A 23602-nucleotide genomic window follows, 5' to 3' on the forward strand; every position below is an offset into this window, starting at 1 on the left:
CTAACAATCTGAATATTTTCAACACCCACCTCAGTTGTCTCTGCATGCAAAATGCTACACAAATAAACCCTATAATCTTTCTGAAGTAGTTTACAAGTTTTCATAGCCGATATCAAATAGGATGGAGGAACCACCCCATATCCCACAAAAGTAAACTCATCTTGGCCCGGTGGGCGGAAAACAACTTGCTTAAACACAAATCGATGGTTGCATGATACTAGCTAACCAATCCATTCCCAAAATTATATCAAAGTGTACTATATCAAGAGACATCAAATTAGCAAATAATGGAATATCTCCAAGTAAAAGCTCACATGCGGGATACATAGAAGCACATAACATATAATCCCCAGATGGGAGAGACACACACAACACATACTTCAAGGGTTCCATAGATCTATTCAAATTAGGAGCAAAGGTTTTCGAAACAAAGGAATGAGTGGAACCTGAATCAAGTAGCACATGAGCAGGTTGGCCATTAATGGACAACGTACCTGAAACCACAGCATCTGAATTTTGGACATCACCTGGAACAAGAGCAAAGACTCTCCCTTGCCTAACATTATCTCTAGAAGTAGTAGGCCTTGCCAGGGTCTTTGTTGCAGAAGTGGAACCGGTTGAACTAGCAGTTGGCCTATTCCCTTTTTGTTGCCCAAACATAGGACAATCTCTCATCATATGTCCTGTCTTCCCACACTTAAAGCAAGCTCTTGATGCTCGATGGCAAACCCCTCGATGTTTCTTCCCACACTCCGGGCAAGTTGGTGGTGAATCACAGTTAAACCCCGCAATGTTGGAAGTCCCAAAACTTTGCTTCTTATTTTGGGAGGATGCCGACCCTTTGTGCACATTCAAGCCTTGCCTTTTGCCCTTCCAATCTGAGTACCGGTTGTGGTTGGCCTAATTACCTTCCGCTATGATGGCCCTATCCAATACATCCACATATTTTTGTACCTTCAATGCATTAATCTTCTCAAGAATGGAGTCTCAGAGACCTCTCTTAAATTTCCTCACCTTTTGTAGTCCGTATCAACCATGTGCAGTACGAAACGGGCTAGTTCGGTAAATTGTGCATCATACTCCGCTACGGTTTTGTTCCCTTGCTTCAAGTTTTCAAACTCCGACACCTTCCTGTCTTGGATACGCTGTGGGAAGTACTCATAAAAGATCTCCAAAAACTGAGCCTAATTCATTCCTTGATGTTCCTCTTGGATGAGTATCCACCAACGACGTGCCTCATCTTCTAGTGTAAAAGCACAAAGTAAAACTTTCTGGCCCTCCGTACATGGAAAAACCTCAAATAATTTCTATATGCCAAGCACCCATGCCTCTGCCTTCAATGGATCGATTCCCCTTTTGCATAATGGCTGTTTCATCTTCTTAAATTCTTTTGTAAGAGCAATAGTTCGGTCGTCAGCTTGGTGGTCTTGCACTATAGGTGGTGGCACTGGCATTGGTGGCGGTGGGGGTTGTTGTTGTTGTTGTCGTCGTTTAAAAGCCTCAGCCATGTCCATAATCATTGCTTCCATCCTATCGAGCCATATGGAAGTTAAATCCTTTCCATCTTTTGCCCTTGTTCTCACCATGATCTAGACGAACATACATTATAAATTTCACAGATAGTATGCACATAAGCCACATATACAAATGCATATTTTCGTGTCATACTTGATTATGAATGCAAACTTAAACCTTTTCTAGACTTCTTATTGCTCACATGGACTCGTGTGTGAGAAATTAACTCATACTCTGATACCACTTTGTCATGACCCAAATCTGCCCCTAAGAGTTTAGGTCATAACCGGCCAGTAATTTGTAGATTACCGAAGGCCTCAAACAAACATACAAAATAGTTATGCTAATGGAGCCATAAACGGAAGCATATAATAAAGAGAAGTCCATTGAGACGTGCCAATCATGGACAAAATTATAGAGTTAACCATGTAACACATTAGTACATTTGCATGCCCAACAAAAATATAAGTGCCATAGGAAATTTGTACATATTGTTTACAAACCCCAAGACCATAAAAGCAAAAACAAAATAAGGTCAAGGTGTGATGTGAGTCAAGACAAAACTCTGTCTCGGAGGCATGACTCGATTGGGTCACAAAAATAGTTCTTGAAGTTGCCTTTAGGGGTGTGCTCCATGTTGCTGATCACCTACATGTGCAAACATAATATTGGGTGAGCGAAGCTCAATGAGTAATAATACAGTAAAGCAGTGTAAGTAGATAATCATAAGGTTCTCACAATATCCATAATCATATAAACCAAGCGGCCTTAGGCCCAAGCATATAACAAGCGGTCTCGGGCCCAATCATATATCAAGCGGCTTTGGGCCTAATTATATAACAAGCGGCCTTGGATCCAATCATATAGCATATGTCATATAATATTAATGAAGTTTCTTCATTTCCAATCAATTCGTAATGTTGGCACTATTTACCATTCATAGTTCAAGGTACGCAATAAAAAGCATAAATATACAATATTACTACTTACATTGTGTTTGATTTTGCAGCGTCTCCTCCGCCACACTACCTTAACTCAAATCTAAGGTTTGCTTTTTGTTTCTCTTCAAAATCCCTAGCTTTCTCTCTTCCTCTCTCTCTAACTCACTCTCTAGAGCTCTCAAGCCACAATGCAGAACAAAAAGGGCTAAACATATACAACTCAACTCATAAATCTTAATAAATTACGAATCGTAATTTTTCAAAATTTCACCGTAAGCTCTATAAATCATGCTAATTATAGATATGAAGCCGGTTTTTATTTATTGCGCCTCTAAGGCCTTCAATTTCAGTTCAAAGTTTCAATCGCAACAGATATTCCTACTTTCAACATATATTTTTTTTTCCAAATTCACATGTTTCCCATACTTAAACTTGCAAATTCATACCAAACACATAATCACATGCATAATTAAGCATAGTACGGATTGAGTTATCACAAAGAGAAACTAGAAAAATGGGTTTGGAGAGTTTATTTTGAACAGATAGATGCCTAGCTGCAAATAAATAATATGGACATGGGATTGTCCTTGTGGACTTGAACAATAAGTGCCGGGATCTATGACTACAATTTTATGAAATGGACCTATGGATTGAGCTCCCTTAAATTTATAAAGAAAAAAGAGATAATTATTAAAAAGTCAAAGATAAGGAAGGTATAAGTCATTAGGTCCAATAAATATTTTTTATTTCAAAAGGTCCACCTTTGTAAAATAGTTTGGTGACAAGTCAATTTATTTATTTTGAAAGACATTTTCTTTGCAATTTTACCCCTTAATTTATCTGTTGACTTTTTTTATATGTTGATTTTCGTTAACTAGCTGTTCAGATTTTTTCCCTATATGTTCAAAATTTTCTTATCTGTTCAATTGTTTTACCTATCTGTTTATTTTTTTTAATCTTTTCAATTCAAATTTCCCTTATCTATTTAAATGTGTCCAAATAAAATTCTATCTGTCCAAATTCATTATTTATTCGAATTCTATTTATTTAATTTGTCCATCAACATCAACAACAACAATCATCAAAAAAAAAAAAAAAAAAAAAAAAAAAAAAAAATCTGTTCGAGAAAAAAAAAATTATCTCTTGAATTCAACATATCTGGATCAAAGATCCATGAAAGAGGAGGAGCAACAAGACTTGAGATTTCTGAGACAGATCTGAGCCTTTTTGAATAGATTTGTTCAATCTTCATATGAAAACCAAAAGCATAATCATAATCAAAATGAAAATGAAAACTAAAATGAAATCATAATCATAATCATAATCATAATCTCATAATCATAATCATAATCATAATCATAATCCAGATCTAGTGTGTGTGTGTGTGTGTGTGAGAGAGAGATCACAGATCAATGTGTGTGTGTGTGTGTGTTTGAGATCACCATTACACTATGTCACTCACTCTCAGATCTGATGAGTGAGTGATACATACATACAGAGAGAGAGAGAGAGAGAGAGAGAGGACTTCTTCATCTCCTTCCCTGTCTTCGGCCGTCTTCAAATTGTCCTCAGCTAAGCCATCCATTTTCCTCATTCGCAGCTCCCAATTTGATGGCCCTCTCAGACGAAGCTGAGACTCCCATATGGAGACCAGAGTTGACGATGATCATCATCAAAGATTATAAATCTATTAAACCTTAGGGCTTCTGATCAACACCGTTGTTTGACATCGATCTGCAAAGAAAACAAGAAAAACACATTAACAAAAGACAAATAAGTGATTTAGAGATTTGTACTATGAAGATCTGGTTATGGATGATTGAAAATCTCAAGACTGATTCATTATTTCACAAACAAAAAAACACATGGAAAATCGCAACGTTGGCACTAACTCCGGCGATTACATAGTCTATTGAAATTTAAGCAAAAAATTAGAATATTAACAGAATCTCAACAAACAAAGGATTCTTTTTTACTTTCCCATGAGCACACAACCAATTTGTTCATGGAAAACACCAAAATTTTCTTGCAAAATAACAGCTAAACAGGTACACAAAATTAATACAAATAAGAATATTTTAGTCCTTCACTTATAGCTAGAACACACAACTTTGTCCTAAAACAACAACTTATTCACCAGAAAAAAAAATTTCAATGCATTTTCACAGCTCTCATTCACTATTGCAAAAACAAAAACACACCGAAAATCACAACCTTCGGTGATTTCGATCCCAAAAGAGATAGAACACAAACTTGTGCGATTTGAAGCGTGATTAAGAATGAATAGAAGGTGATTGCAACTGAAACAGAGATTCGACAACCTCCTTTGGCGATCGAAATCGAAGTCTGGTGTGCTCGTCTACATGTGTATGTCTCTGTATATATATATATATATATAGAAAGATGCAGAGGGATCGCCATTGCTGTTGTTCTTCTCTGCCGTTCGCCGGAGAAGATGTCCATCAAAACCCTAATAGAACATAGAGGAAGAGAGAGAAGATGTCCACTGTGGATATATATATATATATATATATGTAGAAAGGGTAATTTGGTCATTTAACTTAAGGATACCCTTTTGAACAAAGTGTTTTTGCTAAATAAATTTGAAATTTGAATTTATAGATCGAATGGCTAAAAAAAAAAAAAAAAAAAAAATTTAATTTAATCTTGTAATTTTTTTTATTTTATATATTTATTTATTTATTTTTTGTCTTTGATTTCAATATGAAATTTAAATCATTATTTTTAAAAATTTAGTTTAATTTAATTTTTTATGAATTTAATTTCTTAAATTTAGTTAACTCAATAATTTAATGCAATTATGGTATATTTTATTTTCTTTTTTACAGAGAGGGGTGGTTCAAGAGGCATGTTCAATATTTTTAAAAACAAATAACATATAAAATTTAACAACATAATAAAAATTAATGTATAAGGAATGCTCTGTTGAAAAATAATGGATTTTCATTAACTTTAATGTGAAATTAAAGTTGTCAAAAAATTATTATAGTCTTCATGGTTAGGGTCTCCCCTACTTGTATAAATAGAAGCCTTCCCTTCCAACTTGGGAGGATGATTTTGATGAGATTTTTTAGATGAAAAATGAAGATGTTGTTTTGAGATAATAAAATTGGAGATGGTTTTTACACCTAAGAAATGTTTCCTATCTTGTTTTTACTAGCCTCTTCTTTGGTTCTTGTTAGAGAGAGAGTGATGTTATTGTCAAATTTGCAGAGGCTATTCAAAAGGTGCTTTTGCTCTAGCTAGTTTCGATCGTCGTATCCTATGAGATAGATGCTGGCGTACCTCTATAACCCATCGATGAAGCGGCGAATCTATTTTAAGGAAATTGTGTATACTATAGGTTTCGATTTGCATCACTTATCTTTTGTTTTTCAAAGTTTTAAATTTAAACTATTTCTTGTATATTATTTTGTATGTCCATGTGAATCCATCTTGTAATATATTCCACTAGCGTATGCCCGTGCCTGAAGGCACGGTATAAATAATTGTTATCGCAACACTATTGAAATTTAAGATTAAAATGCAATTATAAAAATCTATTTAATAGACTACACTTTACAATTTCAAACACATCAAATATAAAAAAAAATTAAATATCAAATAATGCACACCAGCCAATACTCTGCAATTTAAAAGAAATTAAAATTAAAATTAAAATGCACATCAGTTAGTGTTACTGCTTCCAATCAAATTCTAACTACATAAGAAAAACAAACATTATATTATCATATGCTAAAAGAGTGAGTTAAAACTCTATAAAAAAAAAAAGTGGGTCGAAGCTTTCCAGAATATGTATTCTTAACATAAGATGTGTCAATAATGTGTCTTCAAACATGTATTTGCCCAAACTTCCTCCTCATTACTTTCGAAAAAGTCTTTGTATCAACTTGTATGCATCCCCAATGAGGAACATGGACAACAATCTGGTAATTTGTGGAAATAAAAAAAAAATATAAATTGGTATATTTGTTAGAAATATACATATCAAAATACTTTGAGATTGAAATTACCTTATTACATCCCCATCGAAGCAAGCTAGTTGTATTTCTCCTTTTAAGCTCCATAAATTTTTTGATCCAATCCTTAAAAAATCCATATTTCCAATTATTATTAGATTGAAATTTTATAAAAAATATATATATTATAATCAATAGAAATAAATTTACATGGTTACCTTTTGATAAAACATGATTTAATGAACATGGAACACTACAACAACACTTCAGGATAAACAATATTTGTAGTAGAATCCAAACTATCTTTAGGGAGGAGAATACTTATACGATCAAAGGATGTACATCTGGACAATGCCACATATAATTGGCCATGGCTAAACGCTGGTATGCGCAAATCAACCCCAACAAATTTCACAGATTGTCCTTGAGATTTATTAATGGTCAAGGCATATGCTAATCGGACTGGAAATTGACGTCTTGTCATTTGGAAAGGCATTTCTGAAGAAGATGGTGTCAAAGATATCCTTGGTATGAATGCCAAATTGCCAAACTTTTCTCCAGTTAAAATTTGAGCTTCAATTATGCGAGTGTCGCACCTAGTAACCATCAATCTTGTACCATTACATAGTCCATCTTTCGGTGCAATATTTCTTAACAATATTATAGGACAACCCACTTTCAACTCTAACTTAAAAGTTGGTAGCCCGGGAGGATCCAATGAATTTAAATATTCATTAGGATATCTATTTGTAATGGTAGGATCTATTTCATTATCTTCAGACATTTTATCTGCTGCAAAATAAGTATATAATCTCCCTAGAAAGATATTCAACGCAGTAGTATTAATGTCACTGACATCATCGTTACGCACAGATAGAATGGTGCGTTCAGTTAAAAATGTTGGAGTCGACGTCTCTATCATATTCAACTGTGGGTAAACTGTAGAGAGCAATTCATTCAAATCTTGACATTTGTGTATTGTTGATGGAAGGTTGATGATTTCTTGAGGATTAGTCCCAATCTAAAAAAAGTGAAATCAATTATAAAAAATATGAGTGTAAAAACAATTTATTAATTTAAAATAATCTATATAATAAAGAAAAAGGTTAAAGTAATGTTACCTCCATCAAGAAATTTGCAAAAATAGCATTTTCATGGTCTCCATGATTCAAGGGCATATTCAAATCCAAAGTTAAGATATGTATATGCTTCCATAGAACAGAGTGTCGTAATGATGCATTCACAATTTGCTCACGAATTCCTTTGGGTATAACTGGTAAGATTTGTCGAAAGTCTCCACCAAGAATAACAGTAATACCCCCAAATGGCTTTTCACTATCACGAATATCCCTCAATGTACGATCAACCGCCTCAACACAATGTCTATGTTGCATAGGAACTTCATCCCAAATTATGAGTTTTGTTTCTCTAAACAACTCAGCTTGTAATGATTGTTTGGTAAACCCACAAAGTGAATTTTCCAAGACATCTAACGGAATGGAAAATGTTGAATGTGCAGTGCGACCTCCTACCAATAACAATGATGCAATTCCAGATGAAGCCACAGTAACAACGATATGCCCAAGGCTACGACATTTTAATGCAATTGTATTATACAGAAATGTTTTCCCTGTTCCAGCACCCCCATTAAGAAAGAAAACAGTTCCTTTATTTTGAAAAATTGAAGAAGTGATTGTGTTATAAGCATTCCGTTGTCCATTGTTGAGACAATCAATAGTAATTTCTGGATCTGCCTGTTGTGCCTCATTCTGCAGTTGTTGATGTTCGAATATCAATCGATTACCAACTATTGCACTCCAATTTGCAGTAGGTTGTGGCATGGGTGGGAAGTCAATTAAACATTTGCCTGATTCATGAAGCATTTGATTCAAAAGATGGAGACCATAATCTTCAATTTGAGCCTCAGTTGGGTTAGAAATGGAAAACAATGTACGAATCTTATGTGCAAGATCATTACATATATGCGTTGAGAATTGATTCCATAATGCACATGGATTTAGTGGAGAGCACTGGGTGAGAATAACACTAAACAATCTCCTCAATTGGTATCCAGTTTTCATAACTGCAGCCTCTTTCAAGCATTGTATTCATTCTTCATCATCTTCTAAAAGCCCCCTTGCAACACATGCTAATTTAAATGTATCATGCACAACATTATCGACCGTGCGTAAAGACCAAAATGACTTTGGTCTTTTGACAACAGTTAGTAACAAACGCAGATAAAATCTTTCACCACAATTAGGACTGGCAAAGTACATTCTACCAATTGCATATCCTCTTTCTCTTGATTTCCATCTCTTTTCTGACTTGAGCCATACAAAATGCTGTGGAAATTCTTGATAAGTGAATGGACATTCATCTTCACTGGCAGCACAATATGCAAAGAAGCCAGTAAGAGTTGACATTTGTTGACCAGCTCTAGATTGAATCGTTTCTAATGACTCTTCTGGGTTAAAAACAACGCGATGCATTCCAGGTAAATGAAGTGCCAATCGTACAACTGTTAGTATCTCTGCATGCAAAGGATGACCAAATATTCGCCAAGCAGCTTCTGGAGGTCCAATATACCTTGCATCGAGATATTGTTGAATCTCATTTATCGATCCCAACACCATCATTGTACGATCATAACCTTTGTAAATGTACTTATGTATATACTTGACACATCTCATTCCAGCGCATACTTCCACATTTATATGACAGTTGAAAAGTTTAGAAAGATATGCATTGTATGGTATGACATCCCTGTTATCAACTTCTTGCCCCCTCACAGTATGTATTTGACCATTATTGCGACGACGATAGATGGGGTATCCATCTTGATCCATAGTTGTTGTTTCTGTGAAAGCTCGAGGGTATCTCTTACTGCATCTACCATTTTCCATACATGGTGCATGAGGATTTCGAGCACCACATGGTCCATGTACCATACAACATTTGACAGTTTCAAAAAGCATAGGATCATCTTTTGGGTCTGGAAATTCTGCACAGACCAATTTGTCTACTTGAGCACATGTCCGAATTTTGTCTGGACCCTTAAGAAATAAAAGTGCATGCATATGGGGAAGGCCTCGTTTTTGAAATTCAATTGTGAAAACATGTGCAACTTTATTTCCAAACACTTTATTTGCTTCTATCTCCTTCATCAAACATTTTCTCTTCAACTCAAAAACACGGGCAATTAAATCAGGACGATCAATAGGTTTTTGATGTAATAATAATGCTGAAGTAATTTCTGGCCAATTAGGGTTTGCAGTCATGGTAAGAAAAATATCTGGGTGTTGGTTGTATCGCGTGATAGCCATTGAATCTTGAAAGATTTCAAACATATGTCTAGGACTACCAGTAAATGAAGATGGCAAAACAAACCTTTGACCAATTTGACCAGGTCGCACATAATCTGGATCAATATCTGACAACTCTTGGTAAAGCTCAACCCGAAGTTTCCCTTGATTAAGCTTGTAGTATGTCAATCGATTTTGCTCAGTTGTGGCCCAAGCATCTACCAAAAACTCTTGAAATAGTTTCCCACCTCTCAAAATAGTTGAATACTCTGTGGGTCGTTCAAACAAACGATAACTATAAAAATCCATTTGAGTAAGTCGATCAGTTGAAGGTCGATCATGTTGAACATTCCACAATTTCAACTCAGGTTCCCATCCAAGCTCGCCATAAGGAAATAATAGAACATAATGTAATGGCAAGTATGCTGGGTGACATTCATTAATTTGCATCAACTCATTATTTCCTTGGAAATGTAAGATAATATCTCTTATTCCACTTACCTCTGTTCCATCACCTGGTATTACAATCGCAATCTCATCTGCAGTTGGTAAGTTATACCGACGTCGATCAGTTGTCGAATTGTAATGAAGATGAGCAGGTAGATTGTGTCCCGCCGCATCTAATTGATGTAAAATGGCATGAGCCTGGCGAAATATAGCTACAAATGCATTGACTTGCAACAAACTATCTTGAATAGTTTTGAGCACATCCCTTCTCAAGTTAGGATTTCTACGATTACGAATTTCTAACGCTGAATCAGGGTCATAGATATACAGTTGAGCATAACTCACATCCTGCCCTGGTTGTGGTTGTAGTGATCCTGTTCGATGTCGTAATTCCCCATGAATTGTAAATGATGTAGGACCCCTTCCACTGAGTACTCTAGGATCCAATGTAACACCAAGACTCGTAAAAGCATTGGCTGCATTGTACAATCGAGTATAACTTCGAAAGGATTTTGATTGATCATTATTCCCATCATACAACGCTTGAAGTGATGAAGGAGGTGTAATAAGTAAAGGTAGCCTAATCTTCCCTTCCAAACAGCAAGTTCCGAATAAGAGACGTTTTATAGATGATTTGGTCAATTTTTCATCCATCCAATGTAAGGCTGAACAATAAGGACATAATACGTCCATCTTGCCAAGATAATGGCGGCACGAATTGTTGTGTGCTCGGGCATCAATTGATGTACTCATAGGCATATCTTCTAATTCATCATCAGTATATAAATCTTCTTGAAGAAATTGATTTATGGAAGTAGACCTACGAATATTTGTGTATTAATAAAATTCTACAAAACAAAATGGTAAGGATATGTATTTCAAGATTAGACATAGTAGTTTACCGATTCCTTTGTGGTGGTAAAGATGTGCTTGGCATAGAAAACGAACATGTAGAATGATGGGCAACCATTGTTCGTTTTTGTGCCAAATGAGAATCTTCGGTTATTGTTTCCCATTCCAGGCAAGCACGATTGCGACGATTTGGTGCTAAAGAAGGGTGTATTGGTTGAATACATTCTTCTGATCCGTCTTGTTCTCGTTGCGAGCATTGAAAGTATGAATTTTCATTTTTTTCACGCTCTCGTCGTGCACGTTGGGCCAAAGCAGCTTTTGATATTACGTTATCATTTTGTGCCTAAAATGAAAATATTTTGTCATTGGTGCAAACTATGTGAATATTTTGTACTTAACATGAAATATCGTCTTGTTTGTTTTGTTTCTCTTAATTTTGTTTTATATTTTATTTGTTTTATACCTTTAATAGTGTTATATGTATTTATTTCTTTCTCTATGAATTTTGTTTTTTATAAAAAAAAGTAAAGAAGAAATAAAAATCTATCTTATTTAGTTTATTCTTTCATTACATAGTTTGTCTTTATTTGTTCGTTTTTTTTTTCTTATTCTTTTCACATGTTACATTATAAATGCACATGTATCTATGCTAAATAAAAATAAATAAATTTGGAAAACACATATAAATAATAGCAAATTATAGGCAAATATATTACAATCATTCTACGGGCAGAAACATAAAGCAACAAATTCACATAGTTTTGCTTCATATTTTTTAAAAGGAATATATACCACTTGACATGCATTTGTCATTCTCTTGCCAGAAGGAGTCGCCTTTTCTTTTCCCTTAGACATTGGATTGACCTTTTCTTTTTCTTTTGCCTAAAAAATATAAATAAAATATTGAAAAGATTTAAAAAAATCTTATATAAATAAAAATACATACAATGTTTTGCTTGATTTTTTACTTACCGCACGAACACGAATAACATTAAGGTCATGCTCATCACGGATGACCACACCAACATTTCTAGATGGGGTTGTAGGAGCAGGCCTACAAAAATGGATTGTGAATAAATTAAAATCTGTATAATAAAGTGGTAATAGTAAGAGTATATATTTCAAGAATTAAACTGAGTTGTTTACCAATTGGGTGTTACAGAAGGTTGTCTTGGGTTAATACATTCATTTGATCTCTCTCGTTCCCGTCGCATGCGTTGTCCTAATTGGTATGCAGAACATGAGTTTTGATTTTTTTCACGTTCTCGCCGTGCACGTTGAGCCAATGTAGCTTTTGATAACACATTATCATTGTGTGCCTAAAATGAGAATATTATATAATTAGATGCATAAAATATGAAGATTGTCCCATCTCTTGCTTCCCTTTTATCATGTATTTGTTCTCAAAAGCTTAACTAACTTTTCTTCTTCGCTCGGTTGAGTTGTTAGTCACATAAGAACCAATGCGTGTATTGATAAAATTTAAAAAGGGAGGAAAAAAACTCATGGAATTTCACCAAATGCCAAAAAGACACTATCCATCTAGTGTATACCAGTGCCTAAAGGCACGGTGTAAATAATATTGGTACACATATTCTACAAAAATCAATTAACATAAATTATTAATATTGGTATCACATCCTTTACAAAAAAATTAATTCAAAATGATAATAATTTCATTGCTACAAAAATCAATTATAACAAATCAATTCAAGATGATAATAATTTCACTACAATATAAAACTCCACACATAAGACTTCCTCCACCATCTACAGCAACACTACCGTCGGCCATGACTTCAGCAGGTATCGTACGATTGCGGTTCATTTAAGTTAAAATGTAATTTATCAAATTCATTGCTAAAAGTTTAAGTTAAAATATTAATTCATATTTGAATTTTTTATAGAATTTTACCATCTAAAAAAAGTATAGAATTTAAAATCGCCATATGTTAACACATTTTTAAAATTTTAAAATGTGATTTGAGTTGAATCATATACAAACTTTAGTGTATTTATGAGAAAAATCTATATATATCTATAATGTATTTAAACAATGTCACCTCAAACATTTTTTGAGTCGTATGAATTTAAATATTTTTTTGATTAAAATAATATTAAAAGAAAAAATAAGTTAAAAATGTGTTTAATCATTTAACATTTTTTTTCTCATATATATCATATCTAATTATTTAAAAATTGAACAATCTTGCTAAACATAATTATTTTAACCTACTAAAGTAACCAAAAAATTAAAATAACTTACTAAATTAACCAACCTTCCATACATCTCCTATAATTCTGCGTGGCTTTATTAATTTTTTTTAGTGATCACACTCATGTTGCTAATTGCACTCATATTTTTTGTCCTACGTTGAAAAGATAAATATTAGATCATTGAGTACGTATAATGTGAATATTAGTGTGTAATGTTTTCTAGTTTCCGCTTCCCTCTTCGTTCTTCGTGTTCTTTCCGTTATATTATAAGTAAAATTAAAATTTTAAAAATCTATATTCTATAATTAAAAACTTCATTTCCTTTTTCGTTTTCTTCTCTTATATGTTTATTATGATATGTTGTAACTGCAACATGTGTTCAAATTAATGTTCAGACAAATGCATTAACATATTGTACAAATGCTTACTTTAACATGGTTTAGAAAAATATTTTACAATCAGTCACAACAATTGAATAAATATTTTAAAAACAATAACTCATAAAAATATACATAAAAAAGAGTATATGACATTATGCAATTCTAACAAAAATCTATATTAAAAAAATAATAAATATTCGAAAAACAAACTTTTTAAAAATGTTTAGAAACATACTACGGGATTTGCATGTTCCTTTCCTTTGCCAGAAGGGATAGCCTTTTCTGTCTCATTTGATATTGCTTTGCGTTTTTCCTTTTCCTTTCCCCATAAAAAAAAAGTAGAATATATAATTCAAATATATTTTTAAAATGATAAGAAATGCATGCCAATATAAGTTACTTGTAGGCTTACCTCACGAATGCGAATAGTATTAGGTCACGCTCATCGCGGACAACAACATTAACATTTCTTTCTTGAAGAAATTGAATCTATATATACAAAAACTTTAGAGTGATAAATAAAATTTTGTACACATAAATAAGAAAAAAAAAATCATTTCTTTCTTGATATTACCGTTCGGCGTAAGTCTTCATCCACCTATAAAGTATGAGGGAAAAAAATTTATTAGAAGAAAATTAGATGTGATAAGTTTAAAATAAATAAATAAATAGGCCTTACATTATAAGAGATGTATTTAAATTTCTATGGAGGGAGAAAAAAAAAAAAATTAAAGAACACTTACTTGACCAAAAATAGTGATATTGTCCATAATTATTGTACTTCAACCTGAAATGTTTGGTTATATAGTTATGGATGTTCAATGATGTATTTTAACAATCACATTAAAATGATAAAATTAAAATCAACCCTAGCAACATGTAGAGTACTAAAATGAGAACACAACAATTGTCCAAATTTGAACTCTTCTTTTCCCCAACTAACTTCAATTTTATGATTATAATTTAGAAAGTCCAAACATAAATGTATGCCACTAAAAAAAAAAAAAATGTTTAAAGGAATCTCACATCAGCAATATGTCTTACCAATAGAAACAATATATAAAGGAAAAAAAAGTTACAAATCCATGGAAACCAAATCTTCTCGGAAGGCGATCAGCCTCTGTTTCTTGACTCGGTAATATTCCTCTTTTAGCTACTTGTTTTTAGTAGTTGTGTGCTGAATGTGATTGTGCTCATTAACAACAATGTTACTAAGGAGGTTGTTTTGACATGGAAAATTTGGACGTTGTTAAGTTATTTATTTTTATTGTTTTTCAATTATTATTGTTCTAATAATTCATATGAATTTGAATTTATCTTATTTTTTTGTAATATATAAAGAATAAAATTACCCCTCTCTAAAACAATTATTTTTTGATCCCGAAAATGGATGTGCAGAAAGGCTAAATAAAATTACCCCTCTCTAAAACAATTATACCGTGTAAAGGATGTGATACCGATATTAATAATTTATGTTAATTGATTTTTGTAAAATATATGTACCAATATTATTTATACCGTGTCTTCAGGCACGGGCATACGCTAGTATATCTATATAGGACATGAGTCTACCCTGATAGGTGTAATTAAAATATAAATTTTAATTTTGGATTCATACTATATTTTTTATGTTGTTTTAGTGATGAAAGTATTTTTTAGTAAGTCAAGTAAATAGTCTTAGTAGAAATTAACACTTGACATAAGAAGAGAAAGCTACTTGGTAAAAGAGAGAAGGAAATTCATGAATAATAGTATAAATTGATAGGATAGAACCATAGATCATGCCACTATGCCACATACATTAGAGCCAATGGAGACCAAAGTTATCATGTTCATACTCATTCAGAAACTGATTAAAGATACAATCTGTTCTTGAATGGGATTAAAGTAAAATTGAATCAGTTTCTGCAGATTGATTTTTTTTTTATTTATAAAATATTAAATTAATTAAGTATAATATAAATAATTTTTAAAATAATAACCTGTAAAAAAATATCTTACAAAATGCCATTGAAATTTTAAACACAAAGATCTATACATAATAAAGATAGCTATTGCTTAAAACGGAGTTCGTGATCATTAATTCATCACTCCTTGGGGTTATAGCTAAAATTCAAATCAACCATGAATGAAGTCTTCCTTGCTTGGCAGTTTCATCCAAACATTAGAGCCAATGGAGACCAAAGTTATCATGTTCATACTCATTCAGAAACTGATTAAAGATACAATCTGTTCTTGAATGGGATTAAAGTAAAATTGAATCAGTTTCTGCAGATTGAATTTTTTTTTTGGTTAAATTTTATAAAATATTAAATTAATTAATTATAATATAAATAATTTTTAAAATAATAACCTGTAAAAAAATATCTTATCATTCAGAAACTAATTAAAGATACAATCTGTTCTTGAATGGGATTAAAGTAAAATTGAATCAGTTTCTGCAGATTGATTTTTTTTAAAAATTTTTTATAAAATATTAAATTAATTAATTATAATATAAATAATTTTTAAAATAATAACCTGTAAAAAAATATTTTACAAAATGCCATTGAAATTTTAAACACAAAGATCTATACATAATAAAGATAGCTATTGCTTAAAACAGAGTTTGTGATCATTAATTCATCACTCCTTGGGGTTATAGCTAAAATTCAAATCAACCATGAATGAAGTCTTCCTTGCTTGGCAGTTTCATCCATACATTAGAGCCAATGGAGACCAAAGTTATCATGTTCATACTCATTCATTAGAGCCAATGGAGAGCAAAGTTATCATGTTCATACTCATTCAGAAGCTGATTAAAGATACAATCTGTTCTTGAATGGGATTAAAGTAAAATTGAATCAGTTTCTGCAGATTGATTCACTTAAATGGGATTATTCAATCAATCTGCAGAAACTGATGATCATCACATTAAACAGCAGAAACTCATTTAATTAGATTGCAGATTGATCATCAGTTTCTGATTTAATGAGTTTCTACAATCTGATCCCATTTAAACTGATTAAAGTGAACATTTGTAAACTGGTACAAAAAGGGAATTTTGAATCAGAAACGTTATGAAGAGGAGAAAACAGAATTCAAAACTCGAATTCCTCCGAATGTGAAATACAACAGAGAGGGACCAAAATTACCTTGCGAAGGGAACAACCAAGGGTGGGAGAGAGGGAATCTTGCGAGTGGTGATGATGAGCAGCGGTGCAATCTGATCGCAAGAACAAACTGATTAAAGTGAGAGAGGGAGGAGGACAGGAATACCTTGGCCAAATTGAAACGTAAAATAAAATAAAAAAAAAAGTGTAGACATAAGACAAAGTAAAAGAAGATGAAGATAAAGATAGATGGACCAATTCCAAAAATAGTGCTGAAAACTGATTTTAGATACAATCTGTTCTTAAATGGGATTAAAGTAAAATTTACTTTTATAAAAATTATGCAATTAGCTAATATATTTTTTGAATGGATCTGTTAAATTTTTTAGCTAAATGGGTTAGTGATGTCAATCTGGAATGGGGATACTTCACTGCAATTACTGTAGCCCACCATGTGCATGTACATGTATTGACTGATTGTAGAGTAAAACAAACCCATTTCCGTATCCCCAGTAGAAATCCAAACAGTAGAAATCCAAACAGTTTCTGCAGATTGTAATAGAAATCCAAACAGTAGTTACCCTCATAACAACATAAAAAAATAATAAAATAAACCCATTTCCCTATCCCCATTCCCTGTCACAAAAATCTCTATAACCCTCTTTGTTTTGTGCTTCTTAATTCTTTCTTTTCTCCACTTTCTGATGAACACAACAGGCTAACAAAATCTCTTCTGTCTCCTATTATTCATTTGCTTCCTTTATTCTTTCTGTTAATTTGTTGCGCAGATCAAAACCATTCATAAACAAACAAAATAAACAGACAAATAATGATAGATTAATCTGGTGTTTGTGCTTTTGAGAAATTACAGCAATGGAACAGCAAGTGGAGTTTGCAGCAGGTAATGATGTTGTCAATCTTCTCGCAAGAACAAACTATTTAATCTGTTGTTGATCATTCAGAATTTTGATCATTCAGAATTTTGGAGCAGATAATTGTCAAAACTCGAAGAAGAGAAAAACCCTAAAGCAGAGAGAGACCAAAATTACCTTGCGAAGGGAACAACCAAGGGTGGGAGAGAGGGAACCTTGCGAGAGGTGATGATGAGCAGCGGCGCAATCTGATCGCAAGAACAAACTGATTAAAGTGGAATTGAATTAGTTTCTGCAAATCAGTTTCTACAATCTGATCCCATTTAATCTGTTCTTGATCATTCAAAAAATACAACAGAGAGAGAGAGGAGGACAGGAATACCTTGCGAGTGGTGATGAAGAGGAGCGTCGCAAGAACAAACTGATGAGAACAGAGAAGGGAGAGGGATATAAAGATAGAAGGCATGAGAGACGTGTGAGAAGAGAGAGATAAAGATGGAATAGAGGGGAGACGTGGGGAAGGAGGAGGCTGACTCTTTGGGCGGGAAGATATATATTTAGGATTGATATAAAATTAAGGGGGTTATCTGAGCCATCCATGTGAATATACAAATGAATCATGACCTTTGAAATGTCCTAGTAGGACAATTGTGTCTAACACATTTTCAAAATCCGTTCTGCTTTATTATATAGATGGTATAATCTATTTGATTCCTATATTATTAGTTTTGTATTTCATTATTTAATAATAAAAAAAATAATTGTTTTTTCATTTCTATTTAATTTTATTTTATATATTTTTCTAATATTATTATGAAAAAATACCAACAATCTTAAAATAGGTTTTTATAAATATTTTTGATAAAACAGTTTAGTTTTTATTATAATTTTATTCTAGTAACCCTTGGAATTAAAATTAATTTAATTTCCTAGAGTTATTTGATTTGAGTTGTTTATTTCTAGTAATTTATTCATGCAATTTATTTTATGTTATTTAGGTATTATTGCATGAGTTATTTGGTTATTAGTGCTTGAGTTACTAATAATTGATAAAATAAAATAAGGATTTTATTTTTTAAGGTTCTTACTAATTTATTTGATTGGTTTGTTATTTGTTTTCTTTTGTCGCTAATTTTCTCTACATGTTTACCTAAGCGTGAAATGATGATATATAATACAAATGAACAAAACAAATTGGAACTAGTAATTTGAATTACTAATTTTTGATTTGAACAGAATTACCTTTGCATGGAACAAGGAATAATATTGGGCCTTCGGATTTTTAGACATACTGGTGAATTTAATTATTCACTTTCCAGTTCGGTTTTATTTTGGATTTAATTCATGTATTAGTTTGGAAGCTTTTTTAACAACTTTGATTTTTTTGATTAGTTGAATTCGGAAGGGGAAAAAAATGAAGTGTTTTTGGTTAAATGAGCTGTATACCACACAAGTCACCAAATGCTAGTCGATCGATATCGCTTGCGTGATTGTTTGCATTCTCATATAACATTCATGTTGCATTCTAAGGTGGATGGATCCTAAGAGACTATTAGTGCATGGCAAAATAACTTTGCATTATAATGTCTTTAATTTTTATTTATTCTATTAATTAATTGTTGTATCGGTTGTGAGTCATTTTATGTCTTGATGTATATAATCAAGTGAATTACTCCAAACGTTATTGTACATTGTTGTAATAATGAGTGGAATTTAACTATGCTTTATAAGATTATGTCATGACTCCAAACCCGTCCCTAGAGGTTTAAGCCGTAACCGGCTAGTAATCCTAGATTACCCGGCCTCAAAGACAGAATTAACAGAATATATATTTAAATATACAGGCCTGAAATGGAAGCAAAATATAAAATTTGTCCATTGAGTTGTACATACATGGCATGAACGAAAACAGATAAAACACATCTCACATCATACCATAATATTTACAAACATTTATCTTTTATACATAACCCAAGATCACAAATATAACTTAACAGAATTTAAGCTTAACTGAGCTCAACCAAAAGCAAAAGCAAAAAGCCTCAATGCTGAGGCACATCTCGGGGGGTTTCACAAAAGGCTGACTCCAAAGCGATCTCTAATGCTGAACTTCCTGATGCTCACCTACACACATATATATAAACGGAGTGAGCTGGAAGCCCAATGAGTAATCTCAATGTAAATGGGTTAAATGAATGAGTCTCATAACTTATCAAAACAATATAAAGTTCTTGGGATAAATAAAGCTTGTTTTGAAAACACATAATAACAAATATAGTTTATCAAACCTTTCATAACTTAACACATAGCAAATTGCTCGAAGGCCTTATTTTACTTATCAAAATACCACACGGAACATTCATATAGAATGACTTCATTCGGAACACCTTTATTGGTGTCTCATACAGAACATCACACATGAAGACTTATGCGGAACATCAATTTGATGACTTATCCGGAATGCAGAACATCATAATGATGCCTTATACAAAATGCGAAAAATCACTTTGATAACTTATACAGAACATCACTTTGATGACTTATGCTGAACATCACATTGATGGCTTATACAAAACATCACTTTGATGACTTATACTTGATGAGCTCATTTAGAACGTCTTATACGTGTAGATACCATACAGAACGATTAACATCAAAAACTTGCAGAACGTCAATTACGTGTGGATTCCATACAAAATGATTACTATAGAAGCCATGCAGAACAATCATCAAATATCAACATCATACAGAACATTTACAATGGTTCAATAACTTATACAAAACGTCACTTATGGATCATAGACAAAATAGTAGTTATCAAATGATCAAAGCACATTTTCATAATCGTCATTCAAAAAGAAACTCATTCATTCTTTAGCAAATCTCATTTTCGGAAACCTGATCACATTGTACACAAGTCGGTGTTTCAAAGCATAACTTAGCATCTGAAAGGACTTATTCAAAAATCTTGACATATCTGATAACTAGTGAAAAGTATAGGTTTCATAATTCATCGTATAACAAAAATAATACCAAAGTAGTTCATACAAAACTACCGTAACAAAGACATTACTCACCTTGACTAGTTCGATGTTCTCTCTCAACGATCGAACCTACACATTACACATAACCATACACATTGTAACTTATATTCGAATCGAATAATTCTTCTTATCTTTTCTAATTCAATTACTTATGTTGGTTTCTTACTTATTAATCTTCAATGATTCATATATCATGCCTAAGAATGATCAGAAAGACATGTGGATGGAAATACAAGCACAAAACATCTTTTTAAAATATGCTGAAACATGGTCCTTTGCTCGAGCCAATTATTGGTTGCTCGAGCGGTCATAGAGGTCATCAAAAGTACTTGATGGGTCTGATGTGCACTCGAGTCAACTATTGGTCGCTCGAGCGGTTTGCAAAGATTGCAAAGATGTTGGAAGCTCATCAAGTTTGTTCAAGCCACCGCTTGGTCGCTCGAGCAGTCTGGTAAAATTTTGGGTTTCAAAACTAAAAGTTTGAGCTTCCAAATGCCAATTCAAAGCCTTAGGTCATGCATGGCTCATTCAAAAACTCATTCAAAAACACAAAGTTACTTTGGAGAATATGTATACATGACCCCTTAAAAATCATTTGCTCAAAATCATTTTAAATCCACCAAAATTGAACTCAAAAGTTCATAGATGTAAGATTTTCCAAACTCTTTTCTCAAAACTCATGTATTTACCAAAATTGAGCTCAAAAGCTCCATGCATGTGCAAAACTCTTTTCCATGATGAATCAAAGATGCATGTACAAATTAACTTACAATTTCAACATGGATGATCAAAACCAAACTCAAAGTGGTGGTAATACACAATATATTGATGCATGCATGTAAAGCTTCAACACTTTCTTGAGATCCTTTAACAAAATATATGCAAATGATCATGTTAATTCCATGAACTCAACTCTGAAACACATTATCTTCAAGAATTAAGAGTTAAATTCTTACCTAGAGCCTTCAAATACACTAGTTCTTGCACAATCTTGACCAACTCTAGGTAAATCTTCAAGTTCTCCTTCAATCTTCTACTTTCTCTCTCTACATGAGAGCTCACTCTCTCTCTCTAAAAGTGTAATCTCAGAATTTTGCACTTAAAATGAAGAGGATGAGCTCAAAATGAGGTTAAGGCACACACACACACACACATATATATATATATATATATAACTAGGATGGCTTAATAAATTAATTAGAACATTAGGCTAATTAAACACAACTTAATTAATCAAACTGAATCAATTTTTAATCAAACTTACCAAATGGCTCTAAAAATTTCAATTAATATATTCATGTAGCCAATTTCGGTTTCTGAAATCATTTAAGCCATCAATTTCGAATTCTGAACAGAAATCATAGTAGATAGTTTTCAAATCAGACAAATATAAACAAATTAATCACATGGCACATATCATAATTAAAACATAACACATAATTAAATAAATATGATTATGATATGCATGTTGGGGTCGTCACAGATTATTTGCTCAAAGTTGGATAGTTGGAATGCCGATGTTTATGACCATAATATTGTTATATGTGTACTTATTTCATGGCCATGAAACTTATGACATTCTTGTAACTGCAATGCATCTATAGCTGCTTGAATTACACAATGCGAGTTATAGCTTAAATTACTTATGTAATATGCATTATATGATTTATTGGTTCATTAACTCATCTAAATCCAGGCGTGTATATAAACAGTGAGCATGGAGGTTTAGCGGCAACGTAGATAGAGTTTTGTACACATCCCCTTTACATGGAATAGAGCACTGAGTTTATTTTTTGTATTGTGTTTTATACAAAGATAAGCAGACAATTCGTAAGGATGGTTTCAAGTGGAGGAGTGTGTTCTTGGCTAAATAGACCATTCCGGACGCAGCTGTGAAATTTGTCTATGTAGATTTGGACAATTTATAATTGTAATAGTTGCATTTCAATTCGTAGTAGTTCACCATAGTGCAAGGAAAGGGAGAAGGAAAGAAAATTATAAACCTTCAGGTTTAGAGAAAATTTTTGGGATTAATTTTATTATTCCCAAAGTATTTTGGTTTTTTATAATAGAAACCAAATTTTAGATTTGGCTAGAGTATTTCTAATTTGTATTTAGAAATGGCAATTAAAATGGATAGTTTCAAACCTTTGGGGTTAGAGGAAGTCTTTGGGTTTAATCTTTTTATTCCTAAAGTGGTAGAAAACCAAGTTTTGGAAAAGTCTTTGATTATAATTCTGATTATTTCCAAAGTGTTTTGGTTTTGGAAAAAGAAACCAAGATTTAGCATTAGCTAAACTATTTCTGATTTATATTCAGAAATAATTGGCTCAGTTCCGGGAGTACTGGTTAACTTTTATGAGTAATATAATTCTGATAGTAATTTTTATTTGCTTGGGAATTGGTTTTTTAACCTGGTTTATCCCCTAGAAACTTAATTCTGAATTTATTTCCTATTAAGTCAACAAGCTCTTGAAAGTTTTGTCTAAGGTTAATTGGATTTTAAGTGGGACTATTATGACCCCACAATCTTTCTAGAAACCTTCTTGACCTTGTTCAATTATGAAGTTAGTGGTGAGATTAATTTTGAATTAAATTTCAGTTTTTGGGATTTTCTAGTGTTAATTTGGTTTATGAAGAAATGGAATAGTTGAAATTCTGTTGTAGTTTTCAGAAATGGCTTCAAGGTGACAATAGGAAATGTTGTTCCACCTGAGAACTTTAAGTCTTGCGAGGTTCTTAAGGGAAGATCAAGAGAGATCAAGTGTGATTAGAGGAAATCATAACATTGCATGATAATGTCTCTAAATTAACAAATGTAAAGTTCTATCAAAAAGGCAATCACACTGTCTAAGGTGACTAATTTTTTAGTTGTTAATCAAAGACAATTAGTATGTTATCCTTGTGTCAATTATAGCATGTATTGCTATGTGACTTTACTTAAAAGCAAAGATGAG

The 23602-nt window shown here is 32.5% G+C and overlaps 1 protein-coding gene and 2 long non-coding RNA genes across 4 annotated transcripts; 1 reads left to right on the forward strand and 2 right to left on the reverse strand.

Moving 5' to 3' along the window:
• The first annotated feature begins 1959 nt into the window (after positions 1–1959).
• LOC145806492 (uncharacterized) lies at positions 1960–4174 on the forward strand. The gene is made up of 2 exons (XR_014349761.1): positions 1960–2169; positions 3963–4174. It is a non-coding gene; the product is annotated as an uncharacterized LOC145806492 (long non-coding RNA).
• Positions 3746–4967, reverse strand: LOC114295022 (uncharacterized). The gene is made up of 2 exons (XR_003640715.2): positions 4778–4967; positions 3746–4190 (listed from the first exon to the last, which is right to left on the reverse strand). It is a non-coding gene; the product is annotated as an uncharacterized LOC114295022 (long non-coding RNA).
• A 1186-nt stretch (positions 4968–6153) lies between these two features.
• On the reverse strand, positions 6154–17847 carry LOC145806068 (uncharacterized). Of its 2 annotated transcripts, none has more exons than XM_082901725.1 (10): positions 17779–17847; positions 14381–14424; positions 14212–14235; positions 14050–14126; positions 13873–13956; positions 12187–12359; positions 12013–12094; positions 11833–11922; positions 6491–6562; positions 6154–6403 (listed from the first exon to the last, which is right to left on the reverse strand). In XM_082901725.1, the coding sequence occupies exons 6-10, from the start codon at positions 12252–12254 to the stop codon at positions 6308–6310; spliced, it is 408 nt and encodes a 135-aa protein (XP_082757851.1). In that variant the 5' UTR covers positions 12255–12359; positions 13873–13956; positions 14050–14126; positions 14212–14235; positions 14381–14424; positions 17779–17847; the 3' UTR covers positions 6154–6307. The 2 variants fall into 2 exon arrangements, with proteins under 2 accessions (XP_082757851.1, XP_082757852.1); XM_082901726.1 differs by lacking the exon at positions 17779–17847 and adding an exon at positions 16772–16817.
• Between the last annotated feature and the right edge of the window lie 5755 nt (positions 17848–23602).

Source organism: Camellia sinensis, chromosome 13, assembly GCF_055761805.1.
Source record: "Camellia sinensis isolate YWXY chromosome 13, ASM5576180v1, whole genome shotgun sequence".
NCBI classification, from domain to species: Eukaryota; Viridiplantae; Streptophyta; class Magnoliopsida; order Ericales; family Theaceae; genus Camellia; species Camellia sinensis.

Excerpts from the sequence above, each read along its gene's own strand:
- LOC145806068 (XM_082901725.1), bottom strand. The coding sequence starts at position 12,254 with ATGCGACGGGAACGAGAGAGATCAAATGAATGTATTAACCCAAGACAA. Across the intron at positions 11,923-12,012 it reads ATGTTATTCGTGTTCGTGCG|GCAAAAGAAAAAGAAAAGGT; the intron begins GTAAGTAAAAAA and ends TATATTTTTTAG. Across the intron at positions 6,563-11,832 it reads TGACAAATGCATGTCAAGTG|GATTGGATCAAAAAATTTAT; the intron begins GTATATATTCCT and ends GGATTTTTTAAG.